This window comes from Hyperolius riggenbachi, chromosome 4 (assembly GCF_040937935.1).
Source record: "Hyperolius riggenbachi isolate aHypRig1 chromosome 4, aHypRig1.pri, whole genome shotgun sequence".
Classification (NCBI taxonomy): Eukaryota; Metazoa; Chordata; class Amphibia; order Anura; family Hyperoliidae; genus Hyperolius; species Hyperolius riggenbachi.
Genome location: NC_090649.1, coordinates 429,161,904 through 429,179,540, shown reverse-complemented (window position 1 = coordinate 429,179,540; position 17,637 = coordinate 429,161,904). Strand labels below are relative to the sequence as shown.

At 40.9% G+C, this 17,637-nt stretch overlaps 1 protein-coding gene across 1 annotated transcript in view; it reads left to right on the top strand.

Moving 5' to 3' along the window:
• ISM1 (isthmin 1) overlaps positions 1-9,960 on the top strand; it is an 82,932-nt gene extending 72,972 nt beyond the window's left edge. Inside the window, exons 4-6 of the mRNA XM_068232475.1 lie at positions 2,091-2,231; positions 8,020-8,109; positions 9,229-9,960. Of these exons, the coding sequence (XP_068088576.1) occupies positions 2,091-2,231; positions 8,020-8,109; positions 9,229-9,746 (749 nt within the window). The 3' untranslated portion in view covers positions 9,747-9,960. The remainder of the gene's footprint in view (positions 1-2,090; positions 2,232-8,019; positions 8,110-9,228) is intronic.
• The last annotated feature ends 7,677 nt before the right edge of the window (positions 9,961-17,637 follow it).

Genomic DNA, 17,637 nt, shown 5'->3' with positions numbered 1-17,637 from the left:
AGGCAAATACACCAAGCTTTGTTTTTTTTAGTAGGAGGGCTTTTTGGTCTCTTTTATCCCCCTATACATTCCTAGTACTTTGGGTCACCCTGAGCTGCTTGGTCACTCTGGTCTACTAATATAAAGTTTTATAAAACCTTTTTAAGCCCCGTGTCCGCCAGTTCCACTGCATTGCCCCCCTCCCCCCCCCCCCCCCCCCGCTTCCTCCCCGCTTGCAGAAAATGCCTTGCAACTTTCTCTAGTTTGAGATAGAGAAATGCCAAGGCCCTTTTCTGCGAAAAGGCAGGTCTATGTGTAGGTAGCCGTCAAGCTCGGGGAAGGTATTTGGAAGAAAAAGACCTGGCAGATAGTTATAACTTCATATTAGTAGAGGATCAATAGACTGTGAAATCTGCACTGAATATGCTCTGTATGTGCACCGAGCACACACATAAAGCTTACTGGGCATTACACCATCTACTTAGCATGTTACACAAGTAGCATAACTTGCATTACACATGCAATGGCTACATAGTGTTTAGCATGTTCAGTGTGATTTGCACTGCTAATGTAATGCCCTACATAGATTGGGTAAATTTTGGTTTCTGCGGTTATGTAAGAATACTGGGTAATGTAGTCCGGAATCTGTTCTTTATTCACATGGGGTATGTTCACTTAACTGCCTTAACACAGCAGATGTATTGGTACTTGCATTAGTTGCGTAGTGCTCATAGCGTAACCCGCATCATTGACCCGTATAAAGTGTGTTATGTTGTGTTTTGGCACAGTTTAGTGAATATGCCCCATGGTCACAGCTGACCAACCCAGATGTGTTGCTACCCTTCAGTTCAAATCTACAAATTGCTGGAAATTCCAAATTCCATAATTTATTTCTGATTGCTCTACACTGATCTGATACTCAGAGCTTCCTGTATCAGAGCTGCCTGACAGCCACTCAGTTTGCACAGGTGTGGAAAACAAGCCACAATTGTTTGTTCTGTGTGCAGCTAATTATTCCTGCAGGTAAAGGAATATAACTGGACTGTCTGCACTTATCCTAAACTAGTGCAACACGGAGTACAGATTTTAGATTGCAACATGGTCTTACAGTCCAAGTTTAAAAATGCATGGCTGCATGGAAATGGGAGTTAATTTTTGACTGCCCTAAATATAGCATAAATCTTTCTGCAACACTTATAAAAAATATTGTATCCAGACTGAAATCTCATTTTAAAGTGGCCTTAGCACTTTTTTGTTTTTCTCCATAAGGGGGGTTTGAAATGGTGTGGGCTGTTGGGGGAGCATCTTTATTTTCCTACAAGGCGCTGCTTTTCTAGCCCCCAGCCCATACGGGATTTTCTATCTTCTCCACTCAACCAGCAGGAGGATTTTTAAGCTTCTGGTGTTCTCTCTCACGTGCCAAAATGCCTGCCGGTAGATCCTAGTCTGTGAATGCAATGTACTCGCAACCACAGATTACATCTTCTGGCATGACTTGCGGCACACCCAAGACACCACCAAGAGCTGCAAAATCCTCCAGATGTTGCCAGAAGGCGAATCCCAAATGCAGGGGCGCCTCTAGCCATTTTGTCACTCCAGGCGAGAGAACCTGTGGTGCCTCCCCCATGAAAATAATCATAATGCAGCAAACTTTTACCATAAAATCGTAATGGGGCAGTGTTTCACCAGAAAATAATCCTGATGCAGCAATGTTTCACCAGAATATAGTCGTAATGCGGCAATGTTTCACCATAAAATAATCTTAATAGGGCAGTGTTTCACCAGAAAATAATAATGCAGCAATGTTTCACCAGAAAATAATCGTAATGTAGGCGTTTCATCAGAAAATAATTGTAATGTAGGCAGCGTTTCACCAGAAAATAATCGTAATGCAGCAATCTTTAACCAGAAAATAATCAAAATGCGGCAAAGTTTCACTAGAAAATAATCGTAAAGTGGGCAGCGCTTCACCAGAAAATAATGTGCACCTGTGAAAAAAATAAATGTTTACTCCCCCCAACAGCACACATGGTTAAAAAAAACGAATAGTGGTCAAGCCCCTTTTTTAAGGCCATGCTGACATATATGAAGTTTTCTCATTTTCTTCACAGAGTATGCTGATGGAGAGGATTGGAGCCCTTGGTCTGTCTGCAGTGTCAGTTGCGGCAGCGGGAACCAGAAGCGTACCAGGTCTTGCGGATACGCCTGCACAGCCACAGAGTCCAGGACCTGTGATATGCCAAACTGTCCAGGTGAGTAAAATTACTCCCGAGAAACTGAAACTGAAAAAATCTGTGCGGCTGTCAGCCCTTCCTTCCCACCACATCAAACCCACCCTGACACAATCCGTATGCTCGCTCTGAAATATAAAGTGGGTGTTCTGTGGATGTGCACTGCACACATATGACTAATGCATTTTAAAAGAGGAGGAAAAGAGAAGGGTAATTTGGCCAGTTCTTGGAGGTAGCGGCAAAACACCTGGAAAAGTGTACAGTCTGGCTTTGGCTCACAAAATGCATTCCTGATGTCCCGATAACGCATTCATTACATACTCTGTCCTCCCAGAAAGAAGAGGGGAACTGTGTGACTTTCCAGTGCATTCAGCACTTTAGAGGCCAGTATATTAAATAAGATTTTGCCGTCCTCTAGGAATAGAATCTCTAAAGTGGTGTTTTTTGTTTTTGTTTTTTTTCTTTTGTTTTTTTTGATAGTCACACATTTTTAAAGCGGACATCACATTAGATTGCCCAGATTGTTGCTACACTGATCTGGTAATGAAATTCAATATATGATTTTTTCATTTTCACAAGAGAATCAGTAATCCCTATGAACTGGAGTGGAGCGTGACCGAACACCCTTAAAAAGAAACAATGGGAACCTAAATGGTGCAGTAGTTACAGACTGCGTGATACATTTCAGAGGCAATTTAGGTACTCCCAATGGGAGGTGGCATTAGGGGCAACCAACTACAGGAAGCCGGGGGAGATGTATAAGCAGACTCCACTCGGCTGCCCAGCCGGAATTGGATGCCGTCGCACTCATGGAAAAACAAGGTCCTAATGGCTGCAAAGCTACTTTGTATCAAAGGATACCCCTTTTAAAGGAGAGCGAGAAGTAGAAAGGAGGTAAGAGGCACCCAGTGATTAATTCACCTCTGGTACTGTATTTGGCCTGAGGGAAGTGGAAAGCGTAAACCCATGAAAAGCATTGCCTATGCTTATTAAAATTCATATTTATATGAACTTGTTGTTGTTAAGCATAGGCAACGCGTTTCATGGGTCTACGCTTTCCACTTCCTCAGGCCAAAAGCAGTGCCAAAGGTGTATATTCACCACTTGGTGCCTTTTACCTCCTTGGTACTTCTCATCCTCCTTTTGGAGGAGTATACTTTGATACCAAGGAGGTAAGCGGCACCCAGTGGTGAATATACTACACCTTTTGGCACTGTATTTGGCCTGAGGAAGTGGAAAGCGCAGACCCATGAAACGCGTTGCCTATGCTTAATAACTAGTTCATATAAATATGAATTTTAATAAGCATAGACAACGCTTTTCAGGGGGAGAGGGAGCGGCACAGGGATCCAGATGACTGGGTTGAAAAATGCTCTCGGACGTTCCGCCTAGCTGATCGCTGTATACACACACTTGATTCTCAGCAGAGACGGCCATTATCGACCCCCTTGGCTGAATTTCATCATGTAGTGTATGTACACAGCTTTAACCCCTGATTTGCTTACTTGCTGTGTACACGTTCCTTGCTATCTGTGTTCTTCTCAGGTCTAATTAGGTGGGCGGGCCACCCAAACTTTTTGAAAACCCGCCAAACTGCCAAAAGTCAGTGCTGTGGGTTGTGATTGGCTGGGGTGGAACAATCAAGACTCGTCGTTATCGGCGTGGGGCAGTGCATCTCAGCCAGGAGCAGTGCCGAGCAGTGTGAGGTAGGTGAATCCTCATACTGAGTGGAGTATTCCCCGCCCCCCTACCCCCCCCCCCCCCCCCCCCAACAAGCTCCACAGGCGGTAGATACAGCTTCACTGTTTCATGGCACGCTCAGACGCTAGAGCACCAGCCAGCTGCCTGATCCACGCTGTCTCCCTCTCTGCGATGCCGCACATACTACTTCCTGTTTTGGTGTGCGCAGCATTACACAGAGGAGACGGCGTGGACCAGGCTGCTGGCTGGTGCTCTAGCATCTGAGAAAGCTTCACTGGCTCCAGGCTCTATCTGCCGTGCGGGGGGGGGGGGGGGGGGGGCGAGGTGAGCTGCAAACCCTTCTCACTAGCCCACCAACGTAACCCACCAGCAGCCAGACTCCAGTCTGAGCCACCCTTCCCACTAGCCACCAGCTTCTAGCCTGATCCACCCCACTAACCACCAGCCTGACCACCTACCCACCCACCCCACTAACCACCAGCCTGACCACCTACCCACTCACCTACTCCACTAGCCACCAGCCTGACCACCTACCCACCCCACTAGCCTGACCTACCTACCCCACTAGCCACCAACCAGACCACCCCACAAGCCTGACCACCTGCCCACTTACCCCACTAGCCTGACCTACCCACACCACTAGCCACCCACCTGACCTACCTCACTAGCCACCAGCCTGACCTACCTAACCACCCACCCAACCCACTAGCCACCAGCCTGACCTACTTGCCCACCTTACTTCGGTCTAACCTTCCCTTTCCACCCAGCATGACCTTAGGGCCTTTTTCCACTAGCTGCAATCTGCTTCAGAAAGCAGATCGCAGCCGTTTTGCTGATCACAATGAGCACTGCAATAACATGTCAATCGCGGTGCTCATTTCCCACTAGCATGCATAGTTTTTGTTTTTTCCGAACTGCAATTGTTGCGGGATCGTGCTTTTGTTCCCGGCAGCTATATGTATATCACGGGTAGTGGAAATTGTAGGTTGCGTCACGTGATCACAGCGAGATTGCAATTGCACTTCCTAGTGGAAAAGGGCCCTTACTTCCCCACTCGGCTACTTTTTCATGCCACCTAGCTGACAAAAAAAATTCTGGAGAGAACGCTGTACTGATTTTTAAGAGGGTACAGTAATGCTTTACATGTTTGTTTGTGTTTGTTTGTTTTTTTGTTTTTTTACCTTTTTCTGTCATTTTAGCACCTATAGTTTGGTATTGCATTGATCATTCACATCCTTTTAAATAACGGTTACTCCCAGTTCTTTTTCTATATAGTTTTTTTTGTTTTTTTTTTCCCCCCTTTAGCCAAAGCATCTTTAACCACAAGAATGTGTTCAGCATAAGTAATATGGGATTGTGAGAAATTTCCAGTCACACCAGTGTCCTTCTTTTTGCACTCAAGCCAGTCACAGAAAATACGCCAACACAAATTTACTGTTGTAATTGGTACTATAAAGCACAGCGACTGCTGAAGTGTACCAAGGCACGTTCAGCCACTAGCCAAAGACAGCAACATGTGCACTGATATAAAAATCAGTCTTATATTGGCTTCCTGTAAGTTGTAAAAAAAAAAAAAAAAAAAAAAAAAAAACTTCACTAACTATAAATGCATCGTGCTGGAAATGGCAAAAAAAGGGCTACAAGGGACTTGCAGGACCACACAGACTTTAATGACAAACACCTCATCGGTTCTGAAATTTTACACTTCTTACTAACTTCAGGAAATGCTCAGAGCTGCCAAAAGATGACTTAGAGGATTGAGTGGTACTCAACATTAAGTGAAAACATTAACTGATTTTTTTTTTCCAAGTTCTCTATTGTGCCTTGTGAAGTATAAAATGTACACAGCAAAGCACACCTGTGTTCAGAAAGAGCTTGTCTACCTACAGTACAAAGTTGACTGCTAATGGTAAAAGTATTTCAGTGACAATGCATTTCGTGGGCCTTAATCCCACTTCATCAGGTGCCACAGTAGCAATCCATCAGTAGCTCTGAGCACCTCTGTCACACCCACCACTACCAGGGAGATAGCTACGTACCTGAGTGGGGATTTATTTATTTATTTATTGTAGTTATAAAGCGCCAACATATTACGCAGCGCTGTATGGGGATGTGCATTCCCCACATGGTTGCTGGTTGGCAGCCAGTTTTGAGAGTCCCTACTCTACTCTATCCTTCCATCTTGCAATTGCTTACTTCACTGTACTGGGCTGCCAGTTTACCAGTGTGTTCCAGTGTGTTTTGGGTTTTGTGGGGTTGTCAGGTGGTTTTTTTTTTTTGGGGGGGGGGGGGTCCAAAAGAAGGTTTTAAACGCCATCATAAATAATCCGGCTTCCTCACAGATTACTTCCCTTTTGAATGTCCTCTCTGACCAAAATCTGTGCAATTTCCCAGCATGGATTTGATTTTTAGCCCTCTACCACCAGACCAGTGGAATAGCCCCCAAAAACTTAATGGGGGGAAGGGAGGGATGACTGAACTGCATGGCTTAATATGGCTGGTCTGCACTCATCTAAGTCTATTTGCTAGTGTGGATCTTCTGCCGGTGCGTCGGTACAGACTCCAGATTGTTCTCTACCAAGCCCCTATTAAATGGGTGTGACCTAATCAAACAATACATTGGGCCAGAAGTGTAGCAGGGAGAGAAGGGAGCAACAGGTAAGAGCCTGGACACCTCGCTTCTAAATGCGTGTGCTTCTTCTCTCATGGACCTTGTGGCCCGTTTTACACTCGGCCACTTTCTTTACATTGCGTTACACTTTCTGCATGCAAGCAGGGAAATGCAACAGCAAAGAAAGTCTGTGGGGCATAGCACACTTACCCTATTGCATTGCGCTGGAAAGTCAACAGGGCATTAATGTGCGACTTCCGCGATGCAGCCTAGGATGCATAGAAGTCCAAAGTGCGACGCAGAAATTTTTAAATTTGTTGTCGGTGCATATGCGTGGAATGGCACTAATACGGCTGGGGAGCTGGGAACCAATGTGATGTACTTCCTGTCCAGCAGAGAGTACGTCACGGGGGGGGGGGGGGGGCGCTATGCATATGACCCTGTTAGCCCACTCTGCCAAAAACTGGATTCAGAGGACCCTGCGGCAATGTGATGGGGTGGAACATTGCCTTAGGTGTAAAACCTCCTCAGTATGCTGGGTTGAAAGAGATATGTCATGATCAGATAATTTGGTGGAACAGCAGCTCCTTGGTTCATACTGTAGACACAAATAAACAAAACTGTACTCCTGCCCCCAGAAACTAAAATGCAGTTCACCATTGGCTACACCACCAGCTCTTACTAAAAGACAGTCAGGCTAGTCATCTAAACTGATAAAACAGTGAGGCCAAATGAAGGAAACTACTGCATGCAAAGTAGATCACATTATTGCATAGCAGCCTGTTGGTTATCACTGCCGGGAACTTAAAGGATCTCTGTTGTGAAAATCTTACAATTTTAAATACATATAAACATATACAAATAAGAAGTACGTTTCTTAGAGTGAAATTGGCCATAAATCCCTTTTTCTCCTATGTTGCTGTCACTTACGGTAAGTAGTAGAAATCTGACATTACCGACAGATTTTGGACTAGCCCATCTTCTCATGGGGGGGGGGGGTTCTCAGCACTTAGTGAATAGCAGTTGCTCTATCCAACTGCCAAACAGTGTGCAGTGAGCAGGAAAGCTGGCCAGCATCTTTGTATAAATCTTTTTCAGGGAATGTCTTTATAAAGAATAAAGGCCATGCTGAGAATATCCATGGACAGATGGACTAGCCCAAAACCTGTCAGTAATGTCAATTTTTTAATACTTACTGTAAGTGACAGCAACATAGGAGAAAAGTAATTTAGGGCTCATTTTACTCTGGGAGCAATGTACTCCTTATTTGTATGCGTTTTTAAATTTTAAGATTTCCGCGACCGTTCCTCTTTAAGTAAAACTGATGTCTGTAGTTTTTGTCCTTTGTAGATGTTATACAAAATCTGTTTTCACCTGCTTTTTATCCTTTCAAGCCACCTGCACCTATTTGTGCGTAGAAATAAGAATTGGCTGTACTCCATCAGTGCATCAAAGTCCTTGGCTGTGGTTCTTTATCTTGCTTTTCATCCTCCCCAGGAATTGAAGATACATTCAGGACTGCAGCAACAGAGGTGAGCCTGCTTGCAGGAAGTGAAGAATTCAATGCCACCAAGTTGTTTGGAGTTGGTAAGTGTTCTTTGTATTGAAGAAGGTGGTTACATTTTCGATGCAAAAAATTTGCATTTTGAATTCACACTTTGTGGAAATCGGCCCCAAAAGGAAATAAATATGGCAGCCTTCATATAACTCTCACTTCAGTTGTCCTTTAAATCAAAAGTGAAAGGTTAGATTTTAGGACAGTCCCATCTGTTGCACTCCCATTGCTGTTACTGGATAGTTGCAAAACAAAAATACATTATCAAATTAAAATGTATATTTTTCTGCTCATAGTGCCTTTTAATCAGCAGCTAAACAAGAGTAAAACATAAAAAGGCTCTAATTTAAAGTAGCACTGACGTGAATAAAAACTTGTGATATAATGTATGTGTAGTAAAGATAATTAATAGAACATTTAGTAGCAAAGAGAGTCTAATGTTTTTATTTTTAGTTATATAGCTTTATTTTTATAACATTGTAAACTGCAAATATTAGAGAATGATGCAAACTACACTCTGTATTTTAAACTATGAAACAGAGCAGAGCTAATGACCCTTTGAACTTCCTGGTAGTAAAACCTTAAAAAAACCAACCGTGAGAGACATGTTGAAATAAATGCTACAGAAAATGGCCCTGTAGCTGACCAAGCTTGGTTGGAGATCTCATAGAAGCTCCTTTGCATAGATAACTGAAGTTTAACTCTTCATGTACTGGAAACCAGATGAGACTCACATCTGTGCTACTAATGTTCTATTTCATAGCTGTACTACACATGCAAAAAATCTCATAAGTTTATTTTCACTTCAGATTCCCTTTAAAAAGGAACGATCACGAAAATCTGAAAATTTAAAACGCACACAAATAGGAAGTACATTTATCCCAGAGTAAAATGAGCCATAAATTACTTTTCTCCTATGTTGCTGTCACTTACAGTAAGTAGTAGAAATCTGGCATTACCGACAAATGTCCTTGATAATCTGTTTGAGAAAAGGTAAATCATTCTCATGGGAAAGGTGTTATTGGCTGCTGATTGTGATTAAGCTCAATCCTTGGTTAAAGTTTCTCTTTACAGCTTCCGATTATTTTTTATTTATTACCCATTAATGAGAAGCCTAATGTGTAGTTATGAATTTCTACCTTCTCTTGTAGATACTGATAGTTGTGAACGTTGGATGAACTGCAAAAGTGAGTTTCTGAAAAAGTATATGCATAAGGTTGCCAACGATCTTCCAAGCTGTCCTTGCTCATACCCAACCGAAGTTGCATACAGCACCGCCGATATATATGACCGTATTAAAAGAAAGGATTTTCGATGGAAGGATGCCAGCGGTCCAAAGGAGAAATTGGAGATCTATAAGCCCACAGCCAGATACTGCATTCGTTCAATGCTGTCTTTGGAAAGTACGACTTTAGCAGCTCAACATTGCTGCTTTGATGACAGCATGCAGCTGATCACACGGGGTAAGGGAGCAGGTACCTCAAATCTGATCAGCATTGAATTTTCTGCAGAACTTCATTACAAAGTGGACGTATTGCCATGGATCATGTGCAAAGGAGACTGGAGTCGATACAATGAGGTGCGCCCACCAAACAATGGCCAAAAATGTACTGAAAACCCTTCAGAAGAAGACTATTTAAAGCAGTTTCAGGAAGCTAGAGAGTTTTAGGCTTTGGACAAAACCCAAAGAAGTGTTAAAGGACTTGATGGGCGTTTGTAGAAGGATCTGATGGAAACAGGGTCTTGCCAGTTCGATATTCGTCGTATGTGGGCTCAAGAGTCTCCAGGGCTGATTCCAACCCTCCCATGTGTTGTAACCAATGCAGTGTACACTTCTGTATCTAGATTTCCATATTCATCTGTATAAATATTGTCAGACAAATGTTTAGTTGTCTTGAGCCTGTGAATTTCTTTATAATGTTAAATCTGGCAATACATTGCTTTTTTTTTTTTTTTTCCACGCAGTGTGTAATACATGATCTGAGACCCACATAGATTAGACGGTATTAGTCTTAAAGTGAACCCGAGGTAAAAATAAAGATGAGATAAACAATTATATTTATCCTCCTCCTAAAAAAAAAAAAGTATCCCATGTATTTTTTTTTTTTTTTTTTTTTTTAATACTTAAAGGGAAGGTTCAAGCAAAAAAAAAAAAATGAGATTCACTTACCTGGGGCTTCTACCAGCCCCATGTAGCCATCCTGTGCCCTTGTAGTCACTCACTGCTGCTCCAGTCCCCCGCTGGCAGCTTTCTGACCTCGAAGATCAGGGCCACATTGCATACATTTTTACGCATTCCAGCTAGTGCAGGAACAAAAATTTACGTGTTTCACCACTAACGCGTAAAAATGTATGTGTTAATGTTCCTGCACTAGCGGGAATGTGTAAAAATGTACGCAATTTGGCCCTGACCTCCGAGGTCAGAAAGCTGCCAGCGGGGGACTGGAGCAGCAGTGAGTGACTACGAGGGCACAGGATGGCTGCATGGGGCTGGTAGAAGCCCCAGGTAAGTGAATCTCATTTTTTTTTTTTTGCTTGGACCTTCCCTTTAAACCTTTACAACGTAGGTTGAATGTTTTACTGACTCCCTAATCAGTGGCAGCCTATTAAGTGCCCCAGAGTTAGAAAAAGGTCAATAGTTCATGTATTTTATCTCTCCCTGTCCTCAGAAGTTGTATTCTGCCAGGAAAACATTTATGGCTGTAATTTGCTTATCAGTGATGTTTACTATATTCCGGACAAGGTTCCGACCAGACAGAAGCTGCCACTTCCATGCTTAGAAATTAACTCTTTCAGACAGCAAAATAAAACAAGTAAAACATCCTGGTTATTAATGTTTGGCACTGTGCATGCACATGTTTCTCATCATGTCACATGTCACCTCGGGTACACTTTAAGAACAACCACAATTGGGTTTCCAGTGGAGTACGCTGAGGTTCGGATGATCTAACTTTGAGACTGATCCAAAGACCTGTGGCCTTCAGTTGCAGGTCCTGTCAGGCTGTGCTCTCTTTGTGTCTGATAACGGCTGTCATTTTCTGTAGACTGGGCACTAATTAGGTGTATGCTGATTGGACCAATAGTTAAGCAGCATGGGGAAAAATTACAAAATGTGGTCGTAGTAGTGAGCAAGACTGACTCAGCACATCACCTACACTTCATGGGGACACTTTGAGTGTGGCGTTACGAACTGGATTTATTTGGTAGATGCTGTAGAAAACATCTGATAACGTTGAATGTGTCAGGTTTTGTTAAGTTGTAGCCGGCACCATCTATATTTACAAGCTCTTTTATTAGTAAAAAAGACACATGACCGTATACAGCAACGTTTCGGGGGCATGTCCTCCTTTCTCAAGCTTTGTCAGTGTCAGAGACCCCGACGGAGCTTGAGCAAGGAGGGCAGCCCTCAAACGTTGCTGTATACTGTCTTTTTTTCCTAATAAAAGAACTTGTAAATATAGATGGTGCCGGCTACAACTTTCTTCTTGAAATTGCTGTAATTGGAGAGCTGACTTTCCGATTGGCCAGGCACATCGCTCCTGAAGATTTCTGGAGTACTGTCTTAATACATTTGTTCACAGAGGTTTTGTTTTGTTTTAAAGTGAAGGAAAATTTAGTTGAAAATATTCTTTGAAATATTGTTTGGCAAGCTTGGTCATCAGATTGTTAACCTCAATTGTACAGATAATCAGACACATATTTCCATTTCCTGGGGATTCCCGTGGCCATAAGATCTAAAGAAAGAGAGAAAGGGGGGGGGGGGGGACACTAAAGGCAAATTTGGATCCTGGGGGGGGGGGGGGGGGGGGGGGAGGTAAATTTGGGCCCAACACTACATATTTAGCCAATGGTTCATTTAAGGCTGCATACCCTTGAATATCCCTATTTGTGTTTTGATTTTTAAATCCGTTGTATCCTTGATTTGCTAAAATGTATTGCTTTCTTTGAAATTCATGCACAAACTTTACATGCTTTGTAGTCCTTAATATTCTAGCGATTTGGAAGACCTCTTAAGTATAGATAGTTTGGTTACATTGCTTAGGGTGTTATGACTCAATGGACACTAAGTTCGGAGATTAATTTAATAATCTGAATGTAAAATATTTCTGCAGTTTTAGCGTATCGTGAGAATCGACCCATGAAAATTGTCGCATTAATTAATTGTTTAGGAAGCCCCTTATTAAGATCGTGCAAGGATTTTACAACCAGAATTTAAGGTGTTAGCAATATAGAAACAATATAAAAATTAAGCAGGTTCAAAGGCAAAATTCCACTTTTGTTTTGAAGGAAAAAGAGAAAAAAAAAGCTCATTCTACATCAAATCTTCACGATTTTTAATACTTCTCTGGCTACTATGATGGCAAAATAAAATTATACCAAAATTTACTTCGCTCAAAGTTTTTTGTGATTTTTATGTGAAGCCTTTCAGAATTGTAAAATGTTTCCCAAACATGGTATAAACCTGTTTTTTATTTGAGCTAATTTTATTTGATATAGATCAGCTCCAAATTGAGAGCATGGGTTGAGTAGGTCGCATTTTAAGGGTTTTCAAATGAGTTATACAAGTAGTGTTTTTTGAAGTTTTTGTAGAAAAAAAAAATTAAAACAAACTACTGCAGCATCGATCTATATATTCAGGACTGTTTTACAACAAAAGTGGAACTTGCCTTTTAAATGGTTGTTAACCTCCCTGTTTTATGCTGCTTATTACTGGTGGAAATGGTGGACATTTTTATACACCAGTTGACATGCTTGCAAAGAAGTGCAATTTCTTAGTCCTCTTTACATATCTATTTACAGCCAGATGATTTCCAAAACTATTTAGTAATACAGACCGTCCCCTATCTACAAACTACTCCAGTTGCATTTCAGAGATGCTAAGTTGTCTCCATATACAAAATATACAATACTTTATTACATATTTTTGTTAAATTTACAGTATTGTATGAATTACAGTATTGTATGAATTGTTATGGTTTTAAAACACTTTAAAATAACATTGAAAAGAACTAAAAAAAAATATAGCTTATTTCCAATTGCAGTTGTCTAAAAATATATCCAAGTTTCACCATGTTTAATACAGGACTCAACTTATAAACATGCTCCGTTCTAGGGGGGTTTTTTTGTAAGTAGGGGACGGTCTGTACTGAATTACAATAAGAGCATAGACTTCTATCTTTTCTTTAAAAAACAAAAGTGGAATTTCCTTTAACAGGTCAACTGAGACTCTGGACCTTCTAAAAAAAAAAAAAAAAAAAAAAAAAAAAAAAAACAAGCCAGTGTTCATTAAAAATAGAAACGGACTTGAAATTCTATATAATAACAAATATATTGGAGCCAAGGGACAATGGAACTGCCACTGAGAGGAACAATGTCCAAAAGTTCAGAAGTCAGGCATACATCAAAGGTCAGCGCAGGTTTAGAAAGTCATTATATGTAGGGAATGGTAAATTCTTCACCACAATATATCAAATGCTCAGAGGTAGGTATCCGCCAAACATCAAAACTAGAAAAGGCGTACCAGCTCCCAACAACCCACATTATAAGGTTGTGAAATGGCTCAGGTCACAGATGACGTCCAGGGAACATCAGACGTCGTGAAGATCCAGTGGACATCCGTATGGAGGTAAAGTTTCAGGAATTTATATAGGAAAACAAAAACGGCAATATCTAAGCGTAACCCGTTTATTTAGATAAAATTTCTTTAAAAGGCAGTAGATATAAAAACGATAACTCACATACGGGGCCCATAAACAGGGAACCCTGGAAGATTAGGACTTGACTTTCTATTTAAAAAAAAAAATGCAGTTCCATGACCATCCAGTCAAAATCTTTTTCAAGAACACTCACCATGGTGTTTTTTCACAAAACTTATCTTGTAAATTCTCTGTTCGCAAAATGTATCTTGTGAATTATCTCTCATCTCTCTGTGGGCCATATACAATTCCCTTTTTCTCCTAAGAGATAATTTTTCATCTTCGATATAAAAGTTTTATAGCACACAAGGGCCAAAATGCAATTCACCTTTTCTCCTGAGTTCTCTCCTAGGTGATCTTTTCACAACTTGTCAATAAAATACTTTTTAAACCACCAAAAAGCAAGAAAATGCTCAAAAAAAAAATCCCCCCCCCCCCCCCCCCCCCAATCAAAAAGTTCTGAAAAATAATTTTAAATCCATAATGAAAAATTATCTGCTAGGTGAAGACTAATGGAACTTACACACTTGCGACTATGGTCGTTTGAAACAGCAGCTTAACGATCGGTCTGCGGACAATTGGGTAAAGAACTTTACCAAGCGATCATTAAGTACAACGACGAACGAACGTTATCGGCACGTTGAAGAAAATCTAACAGGGTGGATCATATTGAACGACAATTGTTACAACAGTATAGTGTGTACAGTTATCTGCCGAGCATAATCGTTACAAGGGCCAGTGCGCCTGCGTTGGATTTTGGCCAGCTTCCATACTTCCTCTATAGCACGACCTGTAAAGATTGTTACATTACAAATTTGAAATAAACTTTGTTTGCAATTTAACTATCATATATTTGTATCTATTGTAACCCCATTTTTTATTTTATTTTATATAAATATGTACGCAACATTTCCCTCTGATAGTTCTTTTGTACGAGAACGATCGTTAAAATGTGTATGATTGCTGCATCCCGTCGTTGCACTCCAATTGTTCCAATATTGTTCATCTGGTAACTATCGTTTCTTGTAAACTATCGTTATCGCAAGTGTGTACATAGCATAAGGAGAAAAAGTTAATTACTTGTGGGTCAACTTGTGAAAATATCACTTAGGATGAAAACGTGAATTGCATATGGGCCTTTATCTCTGTTTATCTAGCTTATCAAATAATTTCTTTCCTTATCTGTCTTAAACCATGATTTAGGTCTTCTGATTTGTTTATCTCCTTAATTATCTCTCTTTATAGTTGAGATGGAAAAAAAAAAGTGAAATAATTTGAGAAGTTTTATGAATCAAACCCTAAATCTCTCACTAGAGTTGCCTTCCAATTACAGAATGCTTAGCTTTTGATATTCCCAAGTCTTTTTTTTTTTTTTTTTTTATTTAAGATCACTGATCATAGTGAAAGGAAAAAAAAAATGCAGCCTCAACCAGGCGCCTTTCAGTCTTGTAGAAGATGTTTTGTCACTCGGTAATGTATGTCTAATGGGGTAAAGGAAATGTCTAGAAGTGTTTCTCAAATCTGTCCTCGTGACTCCCCAACGGTGCATGTTTTGCAGACAACCTCACCTATGCACAGGTGAGGTAATTTAGTGTCTCATCTAGGTGGATTCTATGTAGCTGAGACACTAATTACCCTACTTGTGCATAGGTGAGGTTGCCTGCAAAACATGCATTGGGGAGTCACGAGGACAGATTTGAGAAATACTAGTCTAGAAACCTATACGTACAAATATGTGCTCTCCATCCAACAAACAATGTAATTAACGATCATTAACCATTTTTTCGACTTTGTCCAAAATAATTACCTCCGCATTGTCAGAAGAATATCCCTTCTCATTGAGGTGTAGCTTGACCACAGAGGTTTGAACAGAAAACTTAGCCCTCCTTTGCTGAGGCATGTGCTTAGTGAGAGGCTGTTTGCTCAGTTAGAGCTATTACATGGTTACCCAGGACAACTAGGAGAGAATAAGGGACTAGAAAAGGCTGAACAATCCTCTTGCTTAAAAGCAATGCTAAATATAATTTTGGCTTCTTCAAGCATAAGGCATTTGCAATAATTCAGCTTAAAGTTAGCAAGTATGATTTCCCATGATGCATCACTCTTTGCATAGGTGATAAATCTAAGTGATCTCTGACGCAGTCAGCCTTTTAGTAAATCTGACTTATTTTGTGGGTGGTGGAAAATGCTGGGAATTTGGGTAGGGTGGAGCCCAGTTTCCAGTAAATAGATAAAAGAAATGGTTCAGTAAATAATTCAACCCATCTGAAATAAGCTTTCTGTTAACTTTTAGCAGTCTTTATTTAAAAGACCTGCTCCGCTTTCACTAGGATAATGGACATCACAAGTAACCCAACCAGGGGATCCAGGGTAGCTCCGTACATGCAACTTAATTTCAGGGACTAAAAACGATTAAGAAAAGTGGCACTTTCTCAAAAAGACAATATATTCAGTGTTTTGTCTTCTTGTTTTACATTATATGGTGTTTAGGCCTCACACTTATTTTATAAATATATATATATATATATTTTTTGTTAGGCATGAACCTAATGCAAATTTTAAAGAGATTATTGGAAGAGTGTGTGGGGTTCATGTTTTATTGCTGTTTACAGATACTGCAATATTTTTGTAAAGTATTTATTATGTTGTAGTTATATATCATGCATTGTGCATCTGTTATATTGTCTGTTTTTGTTTTTTATTTTACTTTTGTTTATTTTTGGAATGTGATCACAAATGTGGGACATAACCACCAAGGTAAAAGCTATTCTGTTATCGTTGATGTCCATGGAAAAGGCAAAGTCTAATAAATCGCCCAGTGAGCTTTTTTTTTTTTCAGTCTTGTTTCAAAAGTCTTAACTGTTTATTTTTTTGCTTGATTTTTTTTCTACTGTAAAAAGAAAAATAGGATATACAAATCTACTTAGACATTAACACTATGCTCTGGAAGCCAATATTTTACTATTATATATTTATTTTTTTAATGTGACCTGACCTTGTTAGAATCAAGATGACAGTCTTAGGCCCAGTGCACACCAAAACCGCTAGCAGATCCACAATACGCTAGCTGTTTTGGGAGCTGATTTCAGAGCGATTCTAGGCATGTTTTGGGTGCATTTTTGTGTAGCAGATTACACATATTGTTACTGAACAGCTTCTGTAACAAAAACGCCTAGAAAACCGCTCTGAAGTAGCGTTTTCAGAGCAGTTTGAGCTTTTCCTATACTTTACATTGAGGCAGAAACGCTTCTGCAAACGTGCAGCAGGAGGCACGTTTGTGGTTTGCTACAAACCTCAAACCGCCGGTGTGCACCATTCCATTGAAATCTATTAGCCAAGCGTATTTACATGCGGTTGCGGCCGGCAGATCGCACCTAAAACTGCTCAGTGTGCACTGGGCCATAGACCTCTTTCCAACAATCGAGCAAGTTCAGCCACCTGGCTTTTGGCTGCAAACGTCTTTGGGCTGACATTGCATGGATGCATTTGGTAACTCAGCGTGTGTCACGTTTAACATGTGTTGTTGTTACTTGGTTTCCAAAAAAGCCTCATGATGCAACTTCACCGGTGGGGGGGGGGGGGGAGGTTAGAGTGGAGCTTATCTAATGCCTGTGCTAAGCACTAGCAAGTGCCCTTCTGGTGAATGGGATCAGTAGACATGCAGGGATTTCACTCACTTAAGCAACTTGTGGAGAAAGATCTCTGCACAAAGGTGGTACAGCCTGTTAGACACCTCAAGCCTGGTCTCTGCCAAACCTCATAGAGCTGAGCAGAAAGTGATGTAAGCACCTCAAGCCTGGTCTCGGACACACATCTTGGAGCTTAGCAAAGAGTAATGTGAACAAGAGTGATGTTAGCACTTGA